General features: G+C 44.2%; 2 protein-coding genes across 3 annotated transcripts in view; both read left to right on the plus strand.

The window, feature by feature from the left end:
- Positions 1–25,169, plus strand: part of LOC110535107 (succinyl-CoA:3-ketoacid coenzyme A transferase 1, mitochondrial) — a 95,623-nt gene extending 70,454 nt beyond the window's left edge. For both annotated transcript variants that reach the window (XM_036936256.2, XM_090191112.1), the window contains 4 exons: positions 1,610–1,699; positions 8,089–8,169; positions 23,797–23,898; positions 24,273–25,169. In XM_036936256.2, the coding sequence (XP_036792151.1) occupies positions 1,610–1,699; positions 8,089–8,169; positions 23,797–23,898; positions 24,273–24,308 (309 nt within the window). In that variant the 3' untranslated portion in view covers positions 24,309–25,169. The remainder of the gene's footprint in view (positions 1–1,609; positions 1,700–8,088; positions 8,170–23,796; positions 23,899–24,272) is intronic.
- Positions 25,170–26,550: 1,381 nt separating this feature from the next.
- The window catches only part of LOC110536353 (PI-PLC X domain-containing protein 3), a 60,016-nt gene continuing 58,808 nt past the window's right edge, over positions 26,551–27,758 (plus strand). Inside the window, exon 1 of the mRNA XM_021622101.3 lies at positions 26,551–26,789. Coding sequence (XP_021477776.1) covers positions 26,687–26,789 — 103 coding nt within the window. The 5' untranslated portion in view covers positions 26,551–26,686. The remainder of the gene's footprint in view (positions 26,790–27,758) is intronic.

Below are 27,758 nucleotides of genomic sequence, written 5' to 3' on the forward strand. Positions count from 1 at the left end.
CTGGAGGCATGTGTGGAAGATACGTTACTTTACATACTGTATCGGCTGTTACTGGAGGCATGTGTGGAAGATACGTTACTTTACGTTCTGTATCGGTTGTTACTGGAGGCATGTGTGGAAAACGTGTTATTTAACGTTCTGTATCGGTTGTTACTGGAGGCATGTGTGGAAGATGCGTTACTTTACGTTCTGTATCGGCTGTTACTGGAGGCATGTGTGGAAGATACGTTACTTTACGTTCTGTATCGGTTGTTACTGGTGGCATGTGTGGAAAACGTGTTATTTAACGTTCTGTATCGGTTGTTACTGGAGGCATGTGTGGAAGATACGTTACTTTACGTTCTGTATCAGTTGTTACTGGAGGCATGTGTGGAAGATGCGTTACTTTACGTTCTGTATCGGCTGTTACTGGTGGCATGTGTGGAAGATGCGTTACTTTACGTTCTGTATCGGCTGTTACTGGTGGCATGTGTGGAAGATGCGTTACTTCACGTTCTGTATCGGCTGTTACTGGTGGCATGTGTGGAAGATGCGTTACTTTACGTTCTGTATCGGTTGTTACTGGAGGCATGTGTGGAAGATCCGTTACTTTCCGTTCTGTATCGGCTGTTACTGGAGGCATGTGTGGAAAATACGTTACTTTACGTTCTGTATCGGTTGTTACTGGTGTTATGTGTGGAAGATACGTTACTTTACGTTCTGTATCGGCTGTTTCTGGTGGCATGTGTGGAAGATACGTTACTTTACGTTCTGTATCGGCTGTTACTGGTGTTATGTGTGGAAAATACGTTACTTTACGTTCTGTATCGGCTGTTACTGGTGTTATGTGTGGAAGATACGTTACTTTACGTTCTGTATCGGCTGTTACTGGTGTTATGTGTGGAAAATACGTTACTTTACGTTCTGTATCGGCTGTTACTGGTGTTATGTGTGGAAGATACGTTACTTTACGTTCTGTATCGGCTGTTACTGGAGGCATGTGTGGAAGATACGTTACTTTACGTTCTGTATCGGTTGTTACTGGTGTTATGTGTGGAAGATACGTTACTTTACGTTCTGTATTGGTTGTTACTGGAGGCATGTGTGGAAAACGTGTTATTTAACGTTCTGTATCGGTTGTTACTGGAGGCATGTGTGGAAAACGTGTTATTTAACGTTCTGTATCGGATGTTACTGGAGGCATGTGTGGAAGATGCGTTACTTTACATACTGTATCGGCTGTTACTGGAGGCATGTGTGAAAAATACGCTACTTTACATACTGTATCGGCTGTTACTGGAGGCATGTGTGGAAGATACGTTACTTAACGTTCTGTATCGGTTGTTACTGGAGGCATGTGTGGAAAACGTGTTATTTAACGTTCTGTATCGGTTGTTACTGGAGGCATGTGTGGAAGATGCGTTACTTTACATACTGTATCGGCTGTTACTGGAGGCATGTGTGGAAAATACGCTACTTTACATTCTGTATCGGCTGTTTCTGGTGGCATGTGTGGAAAATATGTAACTTTGCTTACTCTTTTGGCTGTTGCTGTTGGTGTGTGTGGAAGATGTTACTTTGAGTACCCCTGGGCTCTATTGTTTACTCTATTGCTTTGTTTATCCTTCAGGGTAAGATGGTGAAGGGGATGGGTGGAGCCATGGATCTGGTGGCCAGCGCTGGAACCAAGGTGGTCGTCACCATGGAGCACTCCGCTAAGGTAAGATGTGTCTGTGTGCACGTGCGTGCATCCAAAGCAATCCCAATCCTGTTCCAGTGTTGTCTATAGGAGTGTCTCCAGATCAGCTATATTTAGGACATCATACGTATCGAAAGTTTACATACATCTTTGCCAAATACATTTAAACTCAATTTCACAATTCCTGACATTTAATCCTCGTAAAAATTCCCCATCTTAGGTCAGTTAGGATCACCACTTTACTTTTGTACCGATTTCCTCCAGCATCTTCACAAGGTCCTTTGCTGTTGTTCTGGGATTGATTTGCACTTTTCACACCATAGTATGTTCATCTCTAGGAGACGGAACGCGTCTCCTTCCTGAGCGGTATGACGGCTGTTTGGTCCCATGGTGTTTATACTTGCGCACTATTGTTTGCACAGATGAGCGTGGTACCTTCAGTCGTTTGGTAATTGCTCCCAAGGATGAACCAGACTTGTGGAGGTCAACAAATTTTTTTCTGAGAAACATATCCAGCTTTTAACGGACCTCTGAGACTATCACAGTGCAGGTGCATTTATACGGAGACTTGATTACACACAGGTGGATTGTATTTATCATCATTAGTCATTTAGGTCAACAATGGATCATTCAGAGATCCTCACTGAACTTATGGAGAGAGTTTGCTGCACTGAAAGTAAAGGGGCTGAATAATTTTGCACGCCCAATTTTTCAGTTTTTAATTTGTTAAAAAAGTTAGAAATATCCAATAAATGTCGTTCCACTTCATGATTGTGTCCCACTTGTTGTTGATTCTTCACAAAAAACTACAGTTTTATATCTTTATGTTTGAAGCCTGAAATGTGGCAAAAGGTCGCAAAGTTCAAGGTGGCCGAATACTTTCGCAAGGCACTGTATGTTTACATGGATATGCTTTTTAATAAAAACTATTTGAAACAAGCCATTACACTTCGTTATTATCATGGCATTTCATTAATATTTTCAGTGGTGGGAAAAGTACCCAATTGTCATTCTTGAGTAAAAGTAAAGATACCTTCAAGGTAAAGTCACACAGTAAAATACTACTTGAGTAAGTCAAAAAGTATTTGGTTTTAAATATATTTAAGTATTAAAAGTAAATGTAATTTCTAAAATAGAACTTGGATGTTCTCTTGATGAGTGTGTGATTTGGGCCATTTTCCTGTCTTGATTAGCGTTCAAAATGTAACGACTACCTTTGTGTGTCAGAGAAAATGTATGGAGTAAAATGTACATTATTTTCGTTAGGAATGTAGTGAAGTAAAAGTTAAATAATAAAGTTAAATAAATAATTAACTAAAGTGCAGATACCCCCAAAAATGACTTAAGTAGCACTTTAAAGTATTTTTTGTTTAACCACTGATTATTATTTAAGTTATTACTTATAAATAGGATTTTTTTTTAATGAAGAAATGCCAGGTTGGAGAGGATTTGTCGCATGTTCGTATTGACCCAACATGAACAGAGTCAAAATAAAGATATATGCCTGCCTTTCCCTTGTTTGTTGGCTTTCTGCATGTAAAAAAATATAATACAAATCCTATTTTGATGCACAAAACCATTCAAACCAAGTTTGATGGGTTTTCTCTCACTTTTCCCCAAATATTTGCATAACGTCACAAACCATGCTGCTATGGTCATAATTGTTTAACAATTAACTCATTAGGATCTGGGGTACTGCGAGAACAGGTCTTTAAAGAGTTACCATTTCCCGATTTAAAATCTAAAACGTCTTTACCCATCAACTTATTTTATTTTTTATTAATCATAACCTCGTATCATATCATCATTCTGAACAGTCGTAACCTCCTTGCATCTGCAAAAACTAGCCTTACTAATGATTCAGTACAACACAAACTGGTTTAATTATTTATTTACTAGCTAATTAAATGGGAACACAGGATAAACACACACACTGGTTATTGACTGGAGAAGTAATACACTGAAAACGGGTCAACAACATGGATGATTGTTAATGAAGAGATGGAGGGACAGAGACACTTAGCATTGCCACATTCAGAAACTACTCTCACCTACAATAACCACATACTTTGCACACGAACCACCACCCGCTTTGAGCAAGAAATCATGAATGTATTTACGTGAAATGGCTAAGGTGTATGTAAACTTCCGACTTCAACTGTGCATCAGTAGTTCCCAAACTTTTTATAGTCCCCATACCCCTTCAAACATTCAACCTCCAGCTGCGTACCTCCTCTAGCACCAGGGTCAGAGCACTCTCAAATGTTGTTTTTTGTTGCCATCATTGTAAGCCTGTCACACACACACTATACGATACAGTTATTAAACGTAAGAATGAGTGTGGATTTTTGTCACAACCCGGCTCGTGGGAAGTGACAAAGAGCTCTTATAGGACCAGAGCACAAAATAATAATATAATAATAATCAATAATTTTGCTCTTTATTTAGCCATCTTACATATATAACCTTAGTTGTTAAACGAAAATTGTAAATAACTCGCCACAGGTAATGAGAAGTTTGTGCTTGAAAGGATGCTCTTAACTCTGCGATGTTGGGTTTGTATTGGAGAGAGTCCCAGTCTTAAATAATTCTCCACACACAGTCTGTGCTTGTATTTAGTTTTCATGCTAGTGAGGGCCGAGAATCACCTCTCACATAGGTGCGTGGTTGCAAAGGGCATCAGTGTCTTAACAGTGCGATTTGCCAAGGCAGGATACTCTGGCAGTGGCTTCTGATTAAATTCAATTTTCACAGAACCGCTTGTTACAATTTCGATGAGACTCTCTTGTTCTGATATCGGTAAGTGGACTGGAGGCAGGGCATGAAAGGGATAACGAATCCAGTTGTTTGTGTCCATCCGTTTCGGGAAAGTACCTGCATAATTGCGCACCCAACTCACTCAGGTGCTTCGGTATATCACGTTTGACATTGTCCGTAAGCTTGAGTTAATTTGCAGTCAAAACAAAATCCTACAATGATGGAAAGACCTGTGTGTTGTCCTTGTTAATGCAGACAGAAAAGAGCTCCAACTTCATAATCATAGCCTCAATTTTGTCCCTCACATTGGATATAGTTGCGGAGAGTCCCTGTAATCCTAGATTCAGATCATTCAGGTGAGGAAAAACATCACCCAGGTAGGCCAGTCATGTGAGAAACTCATCATCATGCAAGAGGTCAGACAAGTGAAAATTGTGGCCAGTAAAGAAAACTTTAAGCTTGTCTCTCAATTTAAAAAAAACATTTCTTGAAATTGAGGCATTCCCTCTCAGTGGATGCTGCAGTGTACCCAAGTGGCCTCGGGAGCAACTGCTTGCACGCACTTTACCATTCCACTATGTCTCCCTGTCATGGCTTTTGCACCATCAGTACAGACACCAACACATCCATCAGTACAGATACCAACACATCCATCAGTACAGATACCAACACATCCATCAGTACAGACACCAACACATCTTGACCACCAAAGTCCATTTGATGTCACAAAGCTGTCCAGTACTTAAAAAACATCCTCTCCTGTTGTCCTGGTGTCCTGGTTTCCAGAAGAGGATGTCTTCCTTAATTGATCCCCCATAAATGTAACGGACATACAGTATACCAGGAGCTGTGCCAGACCCGCCCCCTCTGTTGACTCATCCAGCTATAACAGACATATACCAGGAGCTGTGCCAGGCCCTCCACGTCTGTTGACTCATCGAGCTGTAACGGACATATACCAGGAGCTGTGCCAGGCCCACCACATCTGTTGACTCATCCAGCTATAACAGACATATACCAGGAACTGTGCCAGGCCCACCACGTCTGTTGACTCATCCAGCTATAACAGACATATACCAGGAGCTGTGTCAGGCCCTCCATGTCTGTTGACTCATCCAGCTGTAACAGACATATACCAGGAGCTGTGCCAGGCCCACCACGTCTGTAGACTCATCCAGCTGTAACACACATATACCAGGAGCTGTGCCAGGCCCACCACATCTGTTGACTCATCCAGCTATAACAGACATATACCAGGAGCTGTGTCAGGCCCTCCATGTCTGTTGACTCATCCAGCTGTAACAGACATATACCAGGAGCTGTGCCAGGCCCACCACGTCTGTTGACTCATCCAGCTGTAACGCATAGAATTCACTGGCTTGTATGCGAAGCAGTAATTATTTCAAAACATCTCCTGCCATGTCACTGATGTGTCTTGAAACAGTGTTGTTTGATGAAGTAATTGTCTGTATAGTTTTTTTGTCCTGTTCCCCCAGCATTGTCCCGGTCATAGCCGTGGCAGCAGGAAGAAGGAAGTCCTCTACAATAGTATAGGGCTTGCCTGTCCTAGCCACTAGGTAGCTCACCATACAAGACGCTTCTAGCACCTTCTTATTAATGTTGCTTTTATTCATGTCTTACTACTCAAAAGTGGTCTTAATTCTCGTGGTTTATTTTTCAAATGGGCATGTTATGTTTCTAAATGTCCGTGCAAGAGTGAAGGTTTCATTGAGTTGTGAGATAGTACTGTTGCACATCTAACACACTGTGGCTGAGGAAAGGCACTACTCCCAACAAAGGTGAACCCCAAATCAATATAGTTCTCATCATATTTGTGCCTCTTCGATGATCCAATGACCCTGTCTGTTGTTCGGTGCTTTCCTGGGTAAGGGGTCAGTAGCTCTTCGGCTGCATCAGATTCACAACTGTCATTGTCCATGTTAGCTGGGCTAACAACAAATGTAGAATTACTGATGCTAGCATTGTATGTGCTCGTGGAAGCAGAACAACTTCAAATCAAACTTATTTATATAGCCCTTCGTACATTAGCTGATATCTCAAAGTGCTGTACCCAGCCTAAAACCCCAAACAGCAAGCAATGCAGGTGTAGAAGCACGGTCCCTAGAAAGGCCAAAACCTAGGAAGAAAGCTAGAGAGGAACCAGGCTATGAGGGGTGGCCAGTCCTCTTCTGGCTGTGCCGGGTGGAGATTATAACAGAACATGGCCAAATGTTCAGATGTTCATAAATGACCAGCATGGTCCAATAATAATAAGGCAGAACAGTTGAAACTGGAGAAGCAGCACGGCCAGGTGGACTGAGGACAGCAAGGAGTCATCATGTCAGGTAGTCCTGAGGCATGGTCCTAGGGCTCAGGTCCTCCGAGAGAGAGAAAGAAAGATAGAAAGAGAGAATTAGAGAGAGCACATTTAAATTCACACAGGACACCGAATAGGACAGGAGAAGTACTCCAGATATAACAAACTGACCCTAGCCCCCCGACACATAAACTACTGCAGCATAAATACTGGAGGCTGAGACAGGAGGGGTCAGGAGACACTTGTGTTGTCGACAGGTGCAGGTGTAGTACTGCTGGTTGTAGCAGTACTACCAGTAGAGCCGGTATGTGTCTCTATGGACACGGGCCTTACTAAATGAACTGTTTGAAAATGTGAATAAAAAATATATATATACATTTTTTAAATGTGAATTTGGCGTACCCCTGGGGGTAAGCATTCCCCAGTTTGGGAATACCTGATCTACATGAAAATAAAGTTAAGAAAAATCCTTATGTAGGCCTATGTAAACAGTTTTGACTTTTATTTTCATGACGGTCTTCATCCAGAACCGTCACAGCTCTACCTGTGACCTATAATTAGAGTATTTGTGGCTATCTAGGTCTATTACCTGTAATGGGAGTATTTGTGGCTGTGGTTGTCCAGTCCTATGACCTGTAATGGGAGTATTTGTGGCTGTGGTTGTCCAGTCCTATGACCTGTAATGGTAGTAGTGTGGCTGTCCAGTCCTATGACCTGTAATGGTAGTAGTGTGGCTGTTCAGTCCTATGACCTGTAATGGTAGTAGTGTGGCTGTCCAGTCCTATGACCTGTAATGGTAGTAGTGTGGCTGTCCAGTCCTATGACCTGTAATGGGAGTATTTGTGTCTGTCCAGTCCTATGACCTGTAATGGGAGTATTTGTGGTTGTCCAGTCCTATGACCTGTAATGGGAGTATTTGTGGTTGTCCAGTCCTATGACCTGTAATGGGAGTATTTGTGGTTGTCCAGTCCTATGACCTGTAATGGGAGTATTTGTGGCTGTCCAGTCCTATGACCTGTAATGGGAGTGTTTGTGGCTGTCCAGTCCTATGACCTGTAATGGGAGTATTTGTGGCTGTCCAGTCCTATGACCTGTAATGGGAGTATTTGTGGTTGTCCAGTCCTATGACCTGTAATGGGAGTATTGTGGTTGTCCAGTCCTATGACCTGTAATGGGAGTATTGTGGTTGTCCAGTCCTATGACCTGTAATGGGAGTATATGGCATTATAACAATCTCTTGTAATTTCTCCACCATGCCAGTTCAACTGGGTCGTTGTGTATGACCTTTAACATAACCTTTGCTCTCTCTCTCTCTTTTTCCTTTGTTCTTTGTCAGGGAGGAAAATTCAAGATTCTGGACACATGCAACCTGCCACTGACAGGAAAACAGTGTGTGGATCGGATCATCACTGAAAAGGTGTGTGTGTGTGTGTGTGTGTGTGTGTGTGTGTGTGTGTGTGTGTGTGTTTCTCTTTCGTATTTTCTGTTTGCCAAGGTGTCCTCCATATCTTTGTTGTCTAGATTACATTTACTGGCTTTGCTATACAAATGAAACTCCTCACAACACAGGCCTCATGTGAATGTCTTCCACACAGAAAGATTGAAATGACTCTTCAAAACAACTCTGTATAATCCAGGTATTTTGGAGTCCAACCGGGGCTATTTAGACGCCTGGGTTATATTATACCTAAACTGAATATGAGTCATAATGTCAGGCTTTATGGGAAACACTTTGCTCTGGTGACTATACAGTACTACTGACTCACTGTAGACCTAGAGCTGACATGCTCCTCTCCAGCTCACTGTAGACCTAGAGCTGACACGCTCCTCTCCAGCTCATTGTAGTCCTAGAGCTGATACGCTCCTCTCCAGCTCACTGTAGACCTAGAACTGACACGCTCCTCTCCAGCTCACTGTAGACCTAGAGCTGACACGCTCCTCTCCAGCTCACTGTAGACCTAGAACTGACACGCTCCTCTCCAGCTCACATTAGACCTAGAGTTGACATGCTCCTCTCCAGCTCACTATAGACCTAGAGCTGACACGCTCCTCTCCAGCTCACTGTAGACCTAGAACTGACACGCTCCTCTCCAGCTCACTGTAGACCTAGAGCTGACACGCTCCTCTCCAGCTCACTGTAGACCTAGAACTGACACGCTCCTCTCCAGCTCACATTAGACCTAGAGTTGACATGCTCCTCTCCAGCTCACTGTAGAGTTAGAGCTGACACGCTCCTCTCCAGCTCACTGTAGAGCTAGAGCTGACACGCTCCTCTCCAGCTCACTGTAGACCTAGAGTTGACACGCTCCTCTCCAGCTCACTGTAGACCTAGAGCTGACACGCTCCTCTCCAGCTCACTGTAGAGCTAGAGCTGACACGCTCCTCTCCAGCTCACTGTAGAGCTAGAGCTGACACGCTCCTCTCCAGCTCACTGTAGAGCTAGAGCTGACACGCTCCTCTCCAGCTCACTGTAGAGCTAGAGCTGACACGCTCCTCTCCAGCTCACTGTAGACCTAGAGCTGACACGCTCCTCTCCAGCTCACTGTAGAGCTAGAGCTGACACGCTCCTCTCCAGCTCACTGTAGAGCTAGAGCTGACACGCTCCTCTCCAGCTCACTGTAGAGCTAGAGCTGACACGCTCCTCTCCAGCTCACTGTAGAGCTAGAGCTGACACGCTCCTCTCCAGCTCACTGTAGAGCTAGAGCTGACACGCTCCTCTCCAGCTCACTGTAGAGCTAGAGCTGACACGCTCCTCTCCAGCTCACTGTAGAGCTAGAGCTGACACGCTCCTCTCCAGCTCACTGTAGAGCTAGAGCTGACACGCTCCTCTCCAGCTCACTGTAGAGCTAGAGCTGACACGCTCCTCTCCAGCTCACAGAATCATGAGGGTTTATAGCATTGGAAAAGGTTGAAAGAGCACAAACAGAATCACTTGGCCTTGGCGGTTGGAAGCCACTGGGCTTGTTTCAGTATTCTAAACAATACACCCAATCTTTTTACCTGGTAAATGTATTATATAGACAAAGACACACACTGAAAGAGAGATGGAAACACACACACACCCACATCAAACAACACACTCACATCAGGGACTGATAGATGGTATTGATGCTACAGAGAGACATGGGGAGATGGAAATTACTTTTATTTGGTTAACCATAATCCAATCAGAAGATTTCTGCTAGGACGCCCAATCTTGATTTGACATCCCAGAATGTAGGGCTGTCTTCTACGATGGCGAATTTTATGACGTTAACAGCTCCACCACATGGCCCAACGTATCGCTAGTAATGCTTCATCTGGAAATCCCTAAAGAGCTGTAACGTTCTTACGTTTGCAAAGCTGCAGAAATAATTACCATTACAGTTTTAAAAAAGCATTAGGATTTCTAACATTTCAGTAATCATTTGTACTTTTTGTAAATTAGTCAATCAAAGACTATAACGTTTTCGTGATGTTTGAAAAACCACGGTTATTTCTTATGGTAGGATTGTAAAATGTTCTAACAATGTGATTGCTGCAGCCAATATTTTTGTTCTAAATGACAGACTCAGAGGATGCCCATCACACATAGGTATCCTCTGAGCTGGTACCTGTTTCAGTCTGAATATCATCTAGCTAGCAGGTACAGTGGCTCCTCCTTTAAAAGTTGTGAGCTTACACCGCGGGACTTAGAGTTACCCAGCGTCACGGGTAATGATTGTGCATATTCTTTTACGAAAATCACTATTTAGCAAGTTATTTTTTTCAGCCATATCCAATACCAGGTGTATCAAACTCATTCATTGTAGCAAGCAGGGAGCAGGTTTCGAACCCTCAACATTCTAGCCCGAATTCCAGCACGCTTATCGACTGTGCCCAAATGTATTAATTGGGGTTGGGGCCGATTGTGGATAAAAACACTTTAGCAGTTGTAATCTTTAACATGGAAAGGAGAAAAAGTATTATTATTTGTTTTTCACAAGCTATTAGCTGAACAATAGACTATTCAACCTATTCAACCCTCCCCTTCCCTCCCCAACTTGCAACAAATAATTTTCAGGACTATCTAGAAAAAGCAGCGGAGATGCGCAATACCTTTCTAAGAAGAGGATATTCTCCACAATGTGTGGATGAAGCTCTTAATTTGCCACTGGGGTAAACAGGAGATGAACTGCTACAAAAAAGACCCTCTAAAAAGCTAAAGAGCACTCTGTAATGTTCACAACTACATATACTTTGAACTCGCAAAAAGTGGGAGATGCTGTCAAGAAACACTGGAATGTTTTATTTACGTGACAAATTGGTCCATGCCAACTGCCAGCCACAAGAAAATCAGCCAGAATGTTTTGGGATTTTCACCCCCCAGACATTATTTCCTAAAGGTCTTAATGATGAAATGCCTATGTATGTTATGTTGTAAATTTGAACATTAATTATGCCCCTATTTCAGATTACTCTGACATTTTTCTTACACTATACCCAATGATTTATGAAAACTTGCTTGGTAGGTCGAGATCCTCATTGTGGTTTTACAGACGTGTTTAATATGTTTTATGTACACACTTCATTTGAATATTTATGAAATACATATTGTTATATTTGGTAGCACTTATTTGTTTTTCCTTCGCCTCCAACCCCTTTCGATGCGTGGAACGGATGTGGGTGTGGCTAGGTCTACATAAGGGTGCTAATTTGAAAAACTCACAAAAGCTGTGATTAAGGCCGATACGTAAAGCTTAGTAAAGATCAGTGATACGATCCAGAGCTGTGTGACATTATGTGTGACATTATGGGTACAGTAAAGAATGTAGCCATCATGCAAATGATTCCTATTAGCAGGGCAATAGACTTTTTATAGCCTGGCTACTGTTGTGAAAATCCCTCAACTTGCAATGTATTCCATGCTTAAGTATTCTAAAGTGTTACATTTCTAACTTAAAACAGCATTACTTCATCAACATCTTTATGCTTTCGTTAGTCTTCTTGATCTTCTTAATTTTTTTCTGTAGCAATTTTGAGCAAATTGCTCAAGGGCCACAGTTGATTCATCTGTGAAGATGACGTTATTGAATGTCTCGCCAGCTTTGATCCATACCTGGGCCTTCAGGGCGCAAAGTTCTTTGTTTGTCATACCAATCTTTGGGTGAAAAGAACAGTACAAAACAAGCGGATATCATGGCTCGGTAAGAAATGTGTATATATATATATATATATATAGCATATAAAACATTTCTTACTGAGCCGTGATGTCCGCAGATTACAGATTGCCTTTGCCGATCCCTCATCATCTTCATTCATCAGTGAGTCAGTGGCTTGAATAATCATTGACGCACTCACGCGTTGAAAAGGGCAAGGTAGAAGATGGAGTCACAATCCAAGCCAGGCACACCTATGAGCTCTGGAACTCCACCTCCGACAGGCAGAGTCAGCATACAGTACGTGGCGGGTTCATCAGGTTTTCGGTTCACTCTGACATTATCACTCCTCTTCTGACAACAGAACTTGACCAACTGCTCACCAGGCACAGCAAGGGCCGCCTGGACCGTTATGCTGTTCTGCTATTCCATGGATGTGTAACCGAAGAGAGATACCACGAGTGGGCACAGAATACATAGCCTTCCCGCTGTGGCCGTCTATTTAAGCACCGGTTCGCGCGGCTCTGAGACGAGTATGTAGAAACGAAAATGTTCAAATATTCCATGAAATTCTCTAAAATAGGTGTTGACTGAATATAAGCAAGTGAGGTCTACTAAATAATCAAGTTACGTTTCTCCAGAAATAAATAATTCTAAATAATTGGCTTTAATTACAAATTAGTGAGAATGTCTCACCCCATGTTCAAGAATAGCCTTTTTCTCGCTCACTCTAGGTTAAATAAAAACGAAATCTCCAAAATATCTTTACTTTTTAAACAAAGAGATTATTATTCCTTAATTTAGAATTATTTAAAAAACCCTTAGGATCTGTGAGAATATCTTAGAATATCTAACGGAAAATTCCCCTTAGATATTAATATAGGGTCCTCCAATCCTCTAAATGTAATTATTGGCGAAGAGTCACCTAATTGAATAAAATATTTTTAGATATACTGTTAAAAAACAATGTAGGTCTTATTTATTTAAAGAGCATATTGAAGTTAGAAGCAAAAGCCTACAACTATTTTAGCACTGTTTTGTGCTGCCCTGAGACAAGCACGACATAGGGATTCTTTAGCTAAATAGCCCAGTACTGTACTGCCGGATATCACGTTGTACACTGCCATATTTTCCGCTCCATCCTAACAGAATCCCAGAGGGTTTTTCATGGAGTAGAAACACCATAATATTAATCAAATTAATTAAGCAAGTACCAGTCAAAAGTTTGGACACACCTACTCATTCAAGGATTTTTCTATATTTTTACTATTTTCTACATTGTAGAATAATAGTGAAGACATCACAACTATGAAATAACACATATGGAATCAGTTAAGAACAAATTCCGATTTACAAGGACAGCCTACTCCTTCCTCCCCAACAGGGATTTGAACCCGGTCTCCCGCGTGCCCTGCATTCTGTAGTACGGACATGGCCTGCTCTCCCTTATGTAAGGAATTAGGCACTTTCCAATGTTTACTACCGTATGTATTGTAGACTGCACAGTAGCCTAATATACAAATAAACACATTTTGTTAATAAAATAATTATAAAAAATACTCTTTCAAAATGCAGATGTTGATTTAGTTATGGATACATAATTAATTACTATGGGAATAAATACTACTGATTTACAGAAATATTGGAACAAAGTTGTCTAATGAAGGCGAACAATTTAGAATCTTCCAATCCCGTAGCCTACTCCTGACGGTCATGTTGAACATCGCCATATTTTCCATTCCATTATAACGGAAACCCTGAGGGTTATAGAAACACCATAATATTAATCTAATTAATTAAGCCAAATTTCTTTAAATAAATCCCATATTATTACAAAAAAGGTTTTAACTATGAAATGCTTCTCAAAGATGCCCTCTGGTGGTCAAACTAGCAATAACTTGCAGTAACTGAAAAAATGGCTGAGAATTAAAGGACGTGCTGCGACAGCAGTATAACACAACTTGTACGTGTTTCAGTCTGAATATCACATAGCTAGCAGGTACATGTTTCAGTCTGAATATCACATCGCTAGCAGGTACATGTTTGTCTGAATATCACATAGCTAGCAGGTACATGTTTCAGTCTGAATATCACATAGCTAGCAGGTACATGTTTCAGTCTGAATATCACATCGCTAGCAGGTACATGTTTGTCTGAATATCACATAGCTAGCAGGTACATGTTTCAGTCTGAATAACACATAGCTAGCAGGTACAAGTTTGTCTGAATATCACATCGCTAGCAGGTACATGTTTGTCTGAATATCACATAGCTAGCAGGTACATGTTTCAGTCTGAATATCACATAGCTAGCAGGTACGTGTTTCAGTCTGAATATCACATATTTAGCTAGCAGGTACATGTTTCAGTCTGAATAACACATAGCTAGCAGGTACATGTTTCAGTCTGAATAACACATCGCTAGCAGGTACGTGTTTCAGTCTGAATATCACATAGCTAGCAGGTACATGTTTCAGTCTGAATAACACATCGCTAGCAGGTACATGTTTCAATCTGAATAACACATAGCTAGCAGGTACAAGTTTGTCTGAATATCACATAGCTAGCAGGTACAAGTTTGTCTGAATATCACATAGCTAGCAGGTACAAGTTTGTCTGAATATCACATAGCTAGCAGGTACAAGTTTGTCTGAATATCACATAGCTAGCAGGTACAAGTTTGTCTGAATATCACATAGCTAGCAGGTACAAGTTTGTCTGAATATCACATAGCTAGCAGGTACAAGTTTGTCTGAATATCACATAGCTAGCAGGTACAAGTTTGTCTGAATATCACATAGCTAGCAGGTACATGTTTTTTCTCATCAATGCCCTGGTTATTATTTAATTGTTAAAATTTTGACCGTTATTATACTCAAACCTGTCAGAGCAGACCAGAGCAGACATCCTGTGGCCCTGAATAGTGCCTGTTGATGTCTGCTGTGCTGACCAGGACAAAAGGCTGCCTGCAGACATCAATGGCTCCATATTCAGCTTGGCTGGCCAGAACAGAGGGGTCACAGTGGTGTAATGGAGGTCTGCATAGGATCATTGATTCTATGTCTTTGTGTGTTCAGTATTGCAGGGGGTAGAGAGGCAGATCAATGTGGGAGCTTTGTGTGGGTCCTGTAGCCGTGTTTCTCTCCGTGTCCGATTTCGCCAGACTCTGCATGTTCCTTTTCTCCGTCTCTTCCTTTCTTCTTTCTGAATGTCTGTTCGTCTCTCTCTCGCTCTCACTCTTTTAGTCTCGCTATAGGTGGCTATAGAATTATGACCACTCAGGGTTTCTTCTATCCACTCCTTTCTGCTCGGGTGCATTTTAGAGCGAATGCACAACATGATTCCCAGCTGGATGATTTCTGTCAACATTTATAAAGGTTAATGTGTCTCCTATCCACTGCCGTGAGCCCCTCCCCCCTCTCCTTCTTCATCCTTCTTTTCTGCTCTCCTCCCTTATCCTCATCCTTCCCTCCCTTCTCTTAATACCTCTTTCCTCTTCTTTCTCTCTTTTCTCTCTCTTTCTCCTCTCATCCCCCACCACTCTCTTCTCTACCTGGCCTCTTCTCTGGTTAGTTTTCCCTATTCTCTACCTCCCCTGTCTCCTTCCTCCCCCCAGCAGCCTGCCAATGTGTGTTAACTAGACATTTATCGGATGAGGTGGGGGGCTGGATGGTACTGTGCCCGCTGCCCACCCCTGGAACAGCACTCTCCGCCTAGTGCTTCAGAGCAGGTGACAACAGACATATAGAGCTGACGAGCTTTTCAAGAAAGCCTTGACTGTGCTCTCGGTCTCTCCACCTACAGTATAATAGCTCCCCTGTTACCCACTCCTCTCCCCAACAGCTGTCTATTGTATTATTGCCTTTATGAATTCACATTACTATAAATTAGGTGTGTGTGTTTGTGTTGAAGGGGCAGGGGCAGGGACAGGACAGTTGGATGATATGGAGACAGCTCAGCAGTGGAGACCAGCAGAGAGACTGCTTGGACTGCGCATACATAGTGTTTGGCATCCATCAGTGCTGCTTGCATTAACAGTACGGGTTCTATTTTCAGCTGGTGCTAAGGAGGCACTAGTGTCAAATGCGCACTAGTTTGCAATTTTGTCATTTAAAAACTTTTTCCAGCCCTAACGCCAGGTTCTGCAATTTACCTCTCTTATATCAGCTCGCTTGCGCTCAGATGGGCGGGGTGGAAATATTTTAGGCGTGTCCTTAACTTGATTCAAAGTACTAATTTCTAGAATTTTTACAGCGGAAATGCAGCCTATCCAGCCGTGATGCACACTGCCCATATGAACATGGAACAAGAGTAGCATAATGTGCTTTTGATGCCTGTATACTTCCTGTTTAGAAACATAAAAAAACGAATGTTCTTTCCCATTTCGTTTTATTTGATTAAAAACCAAGCATATCCTCCCCTCTGCTCAATTAAGGCTTTTTTTGTCTGCTCAATGCAATTGCAAAGTAGTCAAGACTGTCGATAAAGGGTTTGGTTCCTGAGACCGCATGTAAATCAATCTTAATCACCAAAGCTTTATTAAAATACACAGTTTGAGAGGAGTTAAACAGTGAGCTGACACATTATTTTAGCCATGCAAGTCCTGTAAAACCCCCTCCATGTCTATCCTGAAATAAGATATGAGAACCTCTTTGAATACGGTGAACCTTGCATTTAGAATTCATCTGTAACCTGTAAAACCCCCTCCATGCCCATCCTGAAATAAGATATGAGAACCTCTTTGAATACGGTGAACCTTGCATTTAGAATTCATCTGTAACCTGTAAAACCCCCTCCATGCCCATCCTAAAATAAGATATGAGAACCTCTTTGAATACGGTGAACCTTGCATTTAGAATTCATCTGTAACCTGTAAAACCCCCTCCATGCCCATCCTAAAATAAGATATGAGAACCTCTTTGAATACGGTGAACCTTGCATTTAGAATTCATCTGTAACCTGTAAAACCCCCTCCATGCCCATCCTAAAATAAGATATGAGAACCTCTTTGAATACGGTGAACCTTGCATTTAGAATTCATCTGTAACCTGTAAAACCCCCTCCATGCCCATCCTGAAATAAGATATGAGAACCTCTTTGAATACGGTGAACCTTGCATTTAGAATTCATCTGTAACCTGTAAAAATAGCTTGTTTTCCGTTTCATATGTTCATAACCCAAGCCTTCCCTTAGGCCTACTTTAACAAAGGCTGGTTCAACAGCAATTAGTTTCTTTTTTATCCTGCCGATTTTATGATACCATTACATTTATTTATTGTTGTTGTTTAAAAAAAGCTTGTTTTTTGTATAATTTTATTACAACCAAACGTATTAGAATGATTCACCTTTCTGGTATTATGGTAACAATGTCCGCTGTGTGCTTGCAATAGAACTTCCATGAGGTGTGTGAATGTGATCTGATCTGTAAATTGGTTCCAATATGGATATAGAACGTTATATTTTGGAGCTGTATAACGGTGAATGGACATTCTCCCTTTCTCTTTATATTGGATATTTTTCCAGTTATGTTGCCTGTAAGAGTGAGACAGCCTATTTAAAATAAGTTGTTCGAATTTGATTACAATTATTAGTTCTCAGGGCCTCCCGAGTGGCGCAGCCGTCTAAGACACTGCATCACAGTGCTAGAGGCATCACTACAGACCCGGGTTCGATCCCAGGCTGTGTCACAACCGGCCGTGATCCCATAGAGTCCCATAGGGCGGTGCACAATCGTCCGGGTAAGGGGAGGGTTTGGCCGGGGGGCTTTACTTGGCTCATCGTGCTCTAGTGACTCCTTGTGGCGGGCCGGCTGCCTGCGGGATGACCTCGGTCGTCAGTTGAACGGTGTTTCCGCCGACACATTGGTGCGGCTGGCTTCCTGGTTAAGCGGGCGGGTGTTAAGAACTGTGGTTTGGCGGGTTTGGCGCTAGATTTAGATTTACCATTGTGTTAGGTTTGTTAAAATACAGCCCTTAGATTTACCATTGTGTTAGGTTTGTTAAAATACAGCCCTTAGATTTACCATTGTGTTAGGTTTGTTAAAATATAGCCCTTTATCTCCTAACCATTTAAAATCCTTCCACTACACTACCTTAAACGCAATAGGGTCAGGCTGTCTAGTCTGGTATTGGGTTTCCCTACAGCTTAAGCCTGTTGGATGAGAGTGGCCGTCAAGGCCCTCCTGGTTACACGTTGTTCTGTTCTGAGTCCTCGGGATAATTAAAATCTTGCCTCATTGTGTTTTCAAAATGAGTGAGGAAACGGGGAGCCTAAAACCTGCTCTCCACAATTCACACACATGCATACACACACACATACACCCGTTTGCCCTTGAACATAAAAAACACACATTCAGCCCTCTGATAACAGAGAGATTAATTGAAGTATTTTTTTCATATGATGATGCTGCTGCTGATATGGGTTGAGACTGCTGGTGGTAGGTACCTGCAGCCCTAGGGTGCATCTCGTTTCAGCCCTTTTTCACTTCTACCCTCGGAAGGTTTTGAAACACGTCTGAGGCCCTTTTTGCAATAGTGAAATAGTTGTGTGTGCGGCATGCAGATGTGTGTGTAAAGGTACATTTGGAGGGCCACAGCGGTCCCCACAGTGACCCTGTGGAATGTGGTTAGCCACCATGGCAGCAGTGGTCCCCACAGTAACCCTGTGGAATGTGGTTAGCCACCATGGGGTCCCCAGAGTAACCTTGTTGAATGTGGTTAGCCACATGGGGTCCCCAGAGTAACCCTGTTGAATGTGGTTAGCCACCATGGGGTCCCCACAGTAACCCTGTGGAATGTGGTTAGCCACTATGGGGTCCCCAGAGTAACCCTGTGGAATGTGGTTAGCCACCATTGCAGCAGCGGTCCCCACAGTAACCCTGTGGAATGTGGTTAGCCACCATGGGGTCCCCAGTGTAACCCTGTGGAATGTGGTTAGCCACCATGGGGTCCCGACACTAACCCTGTGGAATGTGGTTAGCCACCATGGGGTCCCCAGAGTAACCCTGTGGAATGTGGTTAGCCACCATGGGGTCCCCAGAGTAACCTTGTTGAATGTGGTTAGCCACCATGGGGTCCCCAGAGTAACCCTGTTGAATGTGGTTAGCCACCATGGGGTCCCCACAGTAACCCTGTGGAATGTGGTTAGCCACTATGGGGTCCCCAGAGTAACCCTGTGGAATGTGGTTAGCCACCATGGGGTCCTGACACTAACCAAGTGGAATGTGGTTAGCCACCATGGGGTCCCCAGAGTAACCCTGTGGAATGTGGTTAGCCACCATGGCAGCAGTGGTCCCCACAGTAACCCTGTGGATTGTGGTTACTTACCATGGCAGCAGCGGTCCCCACAGTAACCCTGTGGAATGTGGTTAGCCACCATGGCAGCAGCGGTCCCCACAGTAACCCTGTGGAATGTGGTTAGCCACCATGGGGTCCCCAGAGTAACCCTGTGGAATGTGGTTAGCCACCATGGCAACAGCGGTCCCCACAGTAACCCTGTGGAATGTGGTTAGCCACCATGGGGTCCTGACACTAACCAAGTGGAATGTGGTTAGCCACCATGGGGTCCCCAGAGTAACCCTGTGGAATGTGGTTAGCCACCATGGCAGCAGTGGTCCCCACAGTAACCCTGTGGATTGTGGTTACTTACCATGGCAGCAGCGGTCCCCACAGTAACCCTGTGGAATGTGGTTAGCCACCATGGGGTCCCCAGTGTAACCCTGTGGAATGTGGTTAGCCACCATGGGGTCCCGACACTAACCCTGTGGAATGTGGTTAGCCACCATGGGGTCCCCAGAGTAACCCTGTGGAATGTGGTTAGCCACCATGGGGTCCCCAGAGTAACCTTGTTGAATGTGGTTAGCCACCATGGGGTCCCCAGAGTAACCCTGTTGAATGTGGTTAGCCACCATGGGGTCCCCACAGTAACCCTGTGGAATGTGGTTAGCCACTATGGGGTCCCCAGAGTAACCCTGTGGAATGTGGTTAGCCACCATGGGGTCCTGACACTAACCAAGTGGAATGTGGTTAGCCACCATGGGGTCCCCAGAGTAACCCTGTGGAATGTGGTTAGCCACCATGGCAGCAGTGGTCCCCACAGTAACCCTGTGGATTGTGGTTACTTACCATGGCAGCAGCGGTCCCCACAGTAACCCTGTGGAATGTGGTTAGCCACCATGGCAGCAGCGGTCCCCACAGTAACCCTGTGGAATGTGGTTAGCCACCATGGGGTCCCCAGAGTAACCCTGTGGAATGTGGTTAGCCACCATGGCAACAGCGGTCCCCACAGTAACCCTGTGGAATGTGGTTAGCCACCATGGGGTCCCCAGAGTAACCCTGTGGAATGTGGTTAGCCACCATGGGGTCCCAACAGTAACCCTGTGGAATGTGGTTAGCCACCATGGCAGCAGTGGTCCCCACAGTAACCCTGTGGAATGTGGTTATCCACCATGGGGTCCCCAGAGTAACCCTGTGAAATGTGGTTAGCCACCATGGGGTCCCCAGAGTAACCCTGTGGAATGTGATTAGCCACCATGGCAGCAGTGGTCCCCACTGTAACCCTGTGGAATGTGGTTAGTCACCATGGCAGCAGTGGTCCCCACAGTAACCCGGTATAATGTGGTTAGCCACCATGTCAGCAGTGGTCCCCAGAGTAACCCTGTGGAATGTGGTTAGCCACCATGGGGTCCCCACAGCAACCCTGTGGAATGTGGATAGTCACCATGGCAGCAGCGGTCCCCACAGTAACCCTGTGGAATGTGGTTAGCCACCATGGGGTCCCAACAGTAACCCTGTGGAATGTGGTTAGCCACCATGGCAGCAGTTGTCCCCACAGTAACCCTGTGGAATGTGGTTAGCCACCATGGGGTCCCCAGAGTAACCCTGTGAAATGTGGTTAGCCACCATGGGGTCCCCAGAGTAACCCTGTGGAATGTGGTTAGCCACCATGGCAGCAGTGGTCCCCACTGTAACCCTGTGGAATGTGGTTAGTCACCATGGCAGCAGTGGTCCCCACAGTAACCCGGTAGAATGTGGTTAGCCACCATGGCAGCAGTGGTCCCCAGAGTAACCCTGTGGAATGTGGTTAGCCACCATGGGGTCCCCACAGCAACCCTGTGGAATGTGGATAGTCACCATGGCAGCAGCGGTCCCCACAGTAACCCTGTGGAATGTGGTTAGCCACCATGGGGTTCCAAGAGTAACCCTTTGGAATGTGGTTACCCACCATGGGGTCCCCAGAGTAACCCTGTGGAATGTGGTTAGCCACCATGGGGTCCCCTGAGTAACCCTGTGGAATGTGGTTAGCCACCATGGCAACAGCGGTCCCCACAGTAACCATGTGGAATGTGGTTTGTCACCATGGCAGCAGTGGTCCCCACAGTAACCCTGTGGAATGTGGTTAGTCACCATGGCAGCAGCGGTCCCCGCAGTAACCCTGTGGAATGTGGTTAGCCACCATGCTAGCAGTGGTCTCCAGAGTAACCCTGTGGAATGTGGTTAGCCACCATGGGGTCCCCAGTGTAACCCTGTGGAATGTGGTTAGGCACCATGGCAGCAGTGGTCCCCAGAGTAACCCTGTGGAATGTGCTTAGCCACCATGGGGTCCCCAGAGTATACCCTGTGGAATGTGGTTAGCCACCTTGGGGTCCCCAGAGTAACCCTGTGGAATGTGGTTAGCCACCATGGCAGCAGCGGTCCCCAGAGTAACCCTGTGGAATGTGGTTAGCCACCATGGGGTCCCCAGAGTAACCCTGTGGAATGTGGTTTGTCACCGTGGCAGCAGCGGTCCCCAGAATAACCCTGTGGAATGTGGTTAGCCACCATGGGGTCCCCAGAGTAACCCTGTGGAATGTGGTTCGTCACCATGGCAGCAGCGGTCCCCACAGTAACCCTGTGGAATGTGGTTAGCCACCCTGTGGAATGTGGTTAGCCACCATGGGGTCCCCAGAGTAACCCTGTGGAATGTGGTTAGCCACCATGGGGTCCCCAGAGTAACCCTGTGGAATGTGGTTACCACCATGGCAGCAGCGGTCCCCAGAGTAACCCTGTGGAATGTGGTTAGCCACCATGGGGTCCCCAGAGTAACCCTGTGGAATGTGGTTCATCACCATGGCAGCAGCGGTCCCCACAGTAACCCTGTGGAATGTGGTTAGCCACCATGGGGTCCCCAGAGTAACCCTGTGGAATGTGGTTAGCCACCATGGCAGCAGTGGTCCCCACAGTAACCCTGTGGAATGTGGTTAGCCACCATGGGGTCCCCAGAGTAACCCTGTGGAATGTGGTTAGCCACCATGGCAGCAGTGGTCCCCAGAGTAACCCTGTGAAATGTGGTTGGTTTGGTAAACTGTACATTTTTAAACAGCATTCCCCTCTGGAAAGAAAAACAGCCCAAAATAATGACCTATTTATTCACAGTGGAAACAGACATTCCACTGGTTCTAGATAACTGCAGCAGTGAACTGCTACCTGTGGTATTGGCAGTAACCACTATACTGGCGACAGTTGGCAGTCTATTCTCAGAGTTGTACTTAATGTCCTCTGGTTATTTCCCTCTTATGTTGCCTTCTATTAATAAACCACAGAAGACCAGCTAATTCCACAAGACAGCCCTAGTGAATAACAGGACTGGCCTCGGCTCAGACACTAATCGATGTTAGTGTGAGGATGGCTTTAAGCTGTGGTCCAGTCACTAACATCACAGAAAGTCCTAGACAAGTCTCTCCCTCCCTTTGCCCTCCCCTCCCCTCTTACTCTGACTTTGTATTGTTCTTTTCATGTTTTCGCCTTCCTGTTCCCTTCTGCTCTCCCTCACTCTTTTATCCTTCTCCCTCTCCCTATCACTCCATCCTACAAGTTAGCTGTAGGTTTTGACAGCTTTCCTGAGAGTGATACTGTATCTCTCTCTCTCTCTCTCTCTCTCTCTCTCTCGCTCTCGCTCTCTCGCTCTCTCTCGACTACACCATAGCCTCTCCCATACAGATCTCATTTCCATCTCCTGGCTCTGCCTGTGCTCACTGTAGCTGGGTTATGGCTCCATCTTTTTTAATTGCTTCCTTCCCTTGTTATTTTTCTAAATTACAGGTCAAGCAATACAGTATCATGATAGGAGAAGAGGACAGCAAGCTCTTTTTAGAGCATTGAGACAAAGCCCATATCTTACAACAGCAGGCTGTATCCCAAATGAAATGTTGGTCTAAAGTAGTGCTATTACGAACATGGTGTGGTTTGAGACGCAGACAGTGTTATTGGTAGTCTAAAATGGCAGGAGAGACCAACACTGTAAGAATGTAAGAACTCGGGTCAGACCAGTCTGGCCTTGTTAACACAGAGTAATGTCAGACAGTGGAACTCTGGTAGATTCTGGTGTTAGCCGTGGTCCTTTCCTATTCTCTCATACAGCCAGATCTTTCTTGGGATATTTTTTTTGGCAATGAGAATAGTGACATTTAATTTCAATCTTAATTTTCTGATGATTTGAACAAATAAGCACTTTTCTCTTGTCTATAGACATTAACCTATTGAGCTGAAATGCAGGACCCTGCAGAGTGCATTGCCGACCTTGAGTTTTGTTTGAAGTAAAGTGAATCTCTGCCAGAGAACTCAACAGGCAGCTGTCCAACCCTCTAGCCCGACACCCAGCATTTCAGATGTTGTCTTATTGAATAAATGCATCTCTGTCTCTCTCTCTGTCTCTCTCTGTCTCTCTCTCTGTCTCCCTTTCTCTCTGTCTCTCTCTGTCTCCCTTTCTCTCTGTCTCTCCCTCTCTGTCTCTGTGTCTGTCTCTCTCACTCTGTCTCTGTTTATATCTCTCTCTGTCTTTCTCGCTCTTTCTCTTGCTCTCTCTCTCTGTCTGTGTGTCTCTCTCTCTCTCTCTCTCTCTCTCTCGTGCTCTCCCTCTCTCATGCTCTCTCTCTCTCTCGTGCTCTCTCAGGCTGTGTTTGATGTGGACAAGACTAAAGGTCTGACTCTGATTGAGGTGTGGGAGGGGCTGACCCCAGAGGACATTAAGGCATGCACAGGAGCACACTTTGAGGTGAGACATACAGGGACAGCCGGTCTGGCCACTCCAGGGTTGTGTTGTCCAAAGCAAGAACAATGCTTTAGCCAGCCAACTTTCCACATCCACGCTGTGTTAAGAAGCAGTGCGGCTTGGTTGGGTTGTGTATCGGAGGACGCATGACTTTCAACCTTTGTCTTTCCCGAGCCCGTACGGGAGTTGTGCGATGAGACAAGATAGTAGCTACTAAACAATTGGATTCCACGAAATTGGGGAGAAAAAGGGGTAAAATTAAATAAAAATAGTAACAGATGGTTTCTCTCCTTTCAAAACTCTCTCTCTCTCTCTCTCCCACTCACTCTCTCCCACTCACTCTCTCTCTCACTCTCTCTCTCTCTGATGTCCAACAGGTGTCTCCAAACTTGAGGCCCATGCAACAGGTCTAGAAGCTGGGGGAAGTGTCCGAGGAGAGGAACTATGGCTTGAAGGCTGTGTTAATCTCTCCGTATGTGTGAAGGAAGGAACACAAACTATGAACTAATCCACAAAGTTCATCCTAATGTTACTGAACACCGTTTCCGTCTACTAAATCATAACGTCACTGAAACATTACTGTAACATCCATTGATGTACAGTAACATGTGAGATGCATAAATAAGCGATGCCTAGTTTGGTTGTGGTTGTTAAGAAACCAACAGCGTGATGATGTTGATGATATTATATGAATTGAATTGAAAATAATTATTGTCCCTGACATAACTGAAGAGGAACTGTGTAATATGTATTTAGTAATAACGTCATGTTTTAATTAGATGTTTTATGCTACATCAACACAGAGGCTATTCTCTCCAAAACTTATAACACAAACAATGATGGACTTCATTTCATTCCAGTCAGTTGTCCCCTCCCTTCTGCACTTGTTCACTCCCCTCCTTAGACGTGCATCAGCCAGGTACTCCGGTAGATAGGTATACCCTGTAAGTAATAGCTCCAACTAGTTTCAGACATACTGTGTTCACTGATGCAGTGAAATGGGAATGAATTGGAGAAGATGGGAGGAAGCACAGCTCTGGTCTGACATCAAAACTGATATTATCTAGATTTTTATTTGCGTTTGAGGCTCTCCACTTCATCCTAGTTTGGTACTTCAGTTGAATGGTCAGCCTCATGGAAACAAACACTTAATAATACAGGCTACATGGTTTCAGATATTTTAACTACTACAATGTGAGGCCTTACATTTTCTACCCACAGGTTTCCCTGCCCTGTATTTGTGTATTATATTAAACTAGGTATGTTACCTTGATGTCCATTTTCTGTTGTATTGCTTTTCACCATCCCATCTTTTGCGTGTTGCACATAAGTCTCAAAGTTCTTTGGCACTACTTCCTGAATAATTTTTTGTTTTATGACACCTCAAATATTTCTTCATAATTTCTGTGTGACAGTGAAGGAAGGAATGAAGCATGTTGAGAGTATTGAACACGTATGGCGATCTCTTGGTGAGTTGAGCTCTGTTTCATTGTCGACAATTCATTGAACAAACTGAATGAATGCTCCATCTCTCCTCTGAGAAGCTGCAAGGCTGACTCAATCGTATCATATCGCTGTACTGCATGTTCTGCCCTAAAGTTCCTCCTTCATTAGCCACGTTTGACATAATTTAGCTCCGAGCAACTAGAGGGAATTAAGTCGTTCATTTCTTTGTCAACACAGCAGGTTCCGGGTCGCTATTTGGATGATTGACATGCAATGAATTTTTTTTATCGATTTGTCCACATTAGAAGAGTGCGCGGTCCAGTTACCTGAGGATATTTTACATAAATGTAGAACGCAACCAGAGATTCTTCTTCACTCTTGGGGTTCAAAGAGAATATAGATGTTGTATCATCAACCGGAAAAACAATTACAATTGTTGCGAATATGTTGTGAAACAGTCGGTAGCACATCAAGGGTACACATTTCTAAATATAAGGCGAAGTAGATGTATAATTTAGCCTATTTAGACAAAACATATGTTTTTGAGTGAGGTCTCTTTTAAACTCTGAACTGGTGTCAAAATATGTCTAATGTTATGAATATATTCAGTGCTTGACTTGGACTGAAATATGTATCATTCTGGGTGCCGGTCCTGTTTATATTTAGGTGCAGGAGCTCCACAATACTTTTGAGCTGATATTTTAAAAGAGCTCAAACAGTAGACATGTTGTGATGCCGGTACTCCGCTCAGGTGAGCTCATCCCCAAGTCAAAAACGGCATTTATTCAAGTAAAAATGTACAAATCCATACAAACGAGAAGATAACATCAATCGGTTAACGTGTCTTATTCCCAAGGCGCTTCTCCAGAAAGCGCTGGTGTCGGGAAAGCAGAGTTGATCAATTCAGCACCACCGGAGTGGACAGCGGTGCTATTCACCGACGGGCAAACACAAAGCCATGGATGCAGTACTTGTAGTGGAGAGCAGGAGAGCCATTCGCGGTTTCAACCAGAATGGGACATAGAACGAATTATTTAATTAAGTCAACTGGCGATGGCTGGGCCCACCCTCAATTCAATGACTTCACAGGAATACATCACTCGCCCGCCATGAGAGCACCCTAAAATCACAATTATCAAAAACACAAGTCTTTAACGACATATCCTATGAAACGTGTTCGATATCCACATGTTCGCGCATCCACATGTTCGCATTCAGGGGGTGTGGCGTGAACTCGCTCCCAGGCACGCTGGTGTGCGTGAGTAGTAAGGGGAGCGAGCGCTGCATTGAGAAAGCGCACTCAACGCTCGCGCAGGCAGAGAGTGGGAATATAGTGCGCGGTGGCATGGCTTCCTCTCACGGGAAAAGCGAACCCAGGTTCGCCGACTGGATGGCAAATTTACCGGAGAGCATGCACAGCATCCCGCTCACCAACCTGGCCATTCCTGGTAAGAGTCCCATCTTAGCTTTAACGGCTGCGTAAAGGTGCGCATTGAAGTGTTGGAAATGTGTATTGTTGATCTTGCAGTGAAGTCATTTAGGCTTCTTCCATAGATTAGACATTTTACGTTTTAGTCATTTAGCAGACGCTCTTATCCAGAGCGACTGACAGGAGCAATTAGGGTAAAGTGCCTTGCCTAAGGGCACATCAGAGTTTTCACCTAGTCCGCTCGGGATTCGAACCAGCCACCTTGCGGTTACTGGTTCGGTTAACGCTGCCGCCCGGTCCAGATATTTCTTGTTGTGTTATTTGTCTATCTACGACTGAAATATTGAGTTGTAGAACTGACGGTGAAGTCCGTGACCTAGCCGGTGACCTCTTCAGACTAATAAACGAGACAGAATTGTCAAATTCCATACAAAAGGTTGTTTCGTTCTCACTAAAGTCGTAGGCTATAGGCTACAGTAGTTTCTCAAAACTACGTTGGAGAGATGACACTTGTTGCGTTAAGGCGAGAGTTATGTGTAAGGGCAACACTATCTGCAAACGAATAGGATACAGTTGAGCTGCTAGGGCTCGATATGCTATGCCAAAGGCTGAGACGTGTGTCGCGGTCTATCGGCTTGATTAAAATCAAATGTGTCCTTGAGGGAGGGGTATGAATGATCTTACTAAAATATTGCTAATACAAGTTAATAAATTAAAATGTCATTTCAACTAGTGGCCCGTTGTGCTCCTTTTAAATATGTTTTAATGTATAACTGAAATCGTCCCCTTTTTTGGTAGGATATAGCAGGTTATATGTCAATGTGATCTTTGGCAGTGCGTAGCCTGCATAACAGGGTTCATTGCATTGCAACCATGATAGCATATGTACTGCTCATGAGTAGCCTACGTCACATAATATTAAGTTAGTGTTATTTAAGTGTTGAATTTGTGGGTTTATTGATTTGTAGGGATCTCTAAATCCCCATTA

This window comes from Oncorhynchus mykiss, chromosome 11, assembly GCF_057628025.1.
Source record: "Oncorhynchus mykiss isolate SJ-2025 chromosome 11, ASM5762802v1, whole genome shotgun sequence".
Lineage (NCBI taxonomy): Eukaryota > Metazoa > Chordata > Actinopteri > Salmoniformes > Salmonidae > Oncorhynchus > Oncorhynchus mykiss.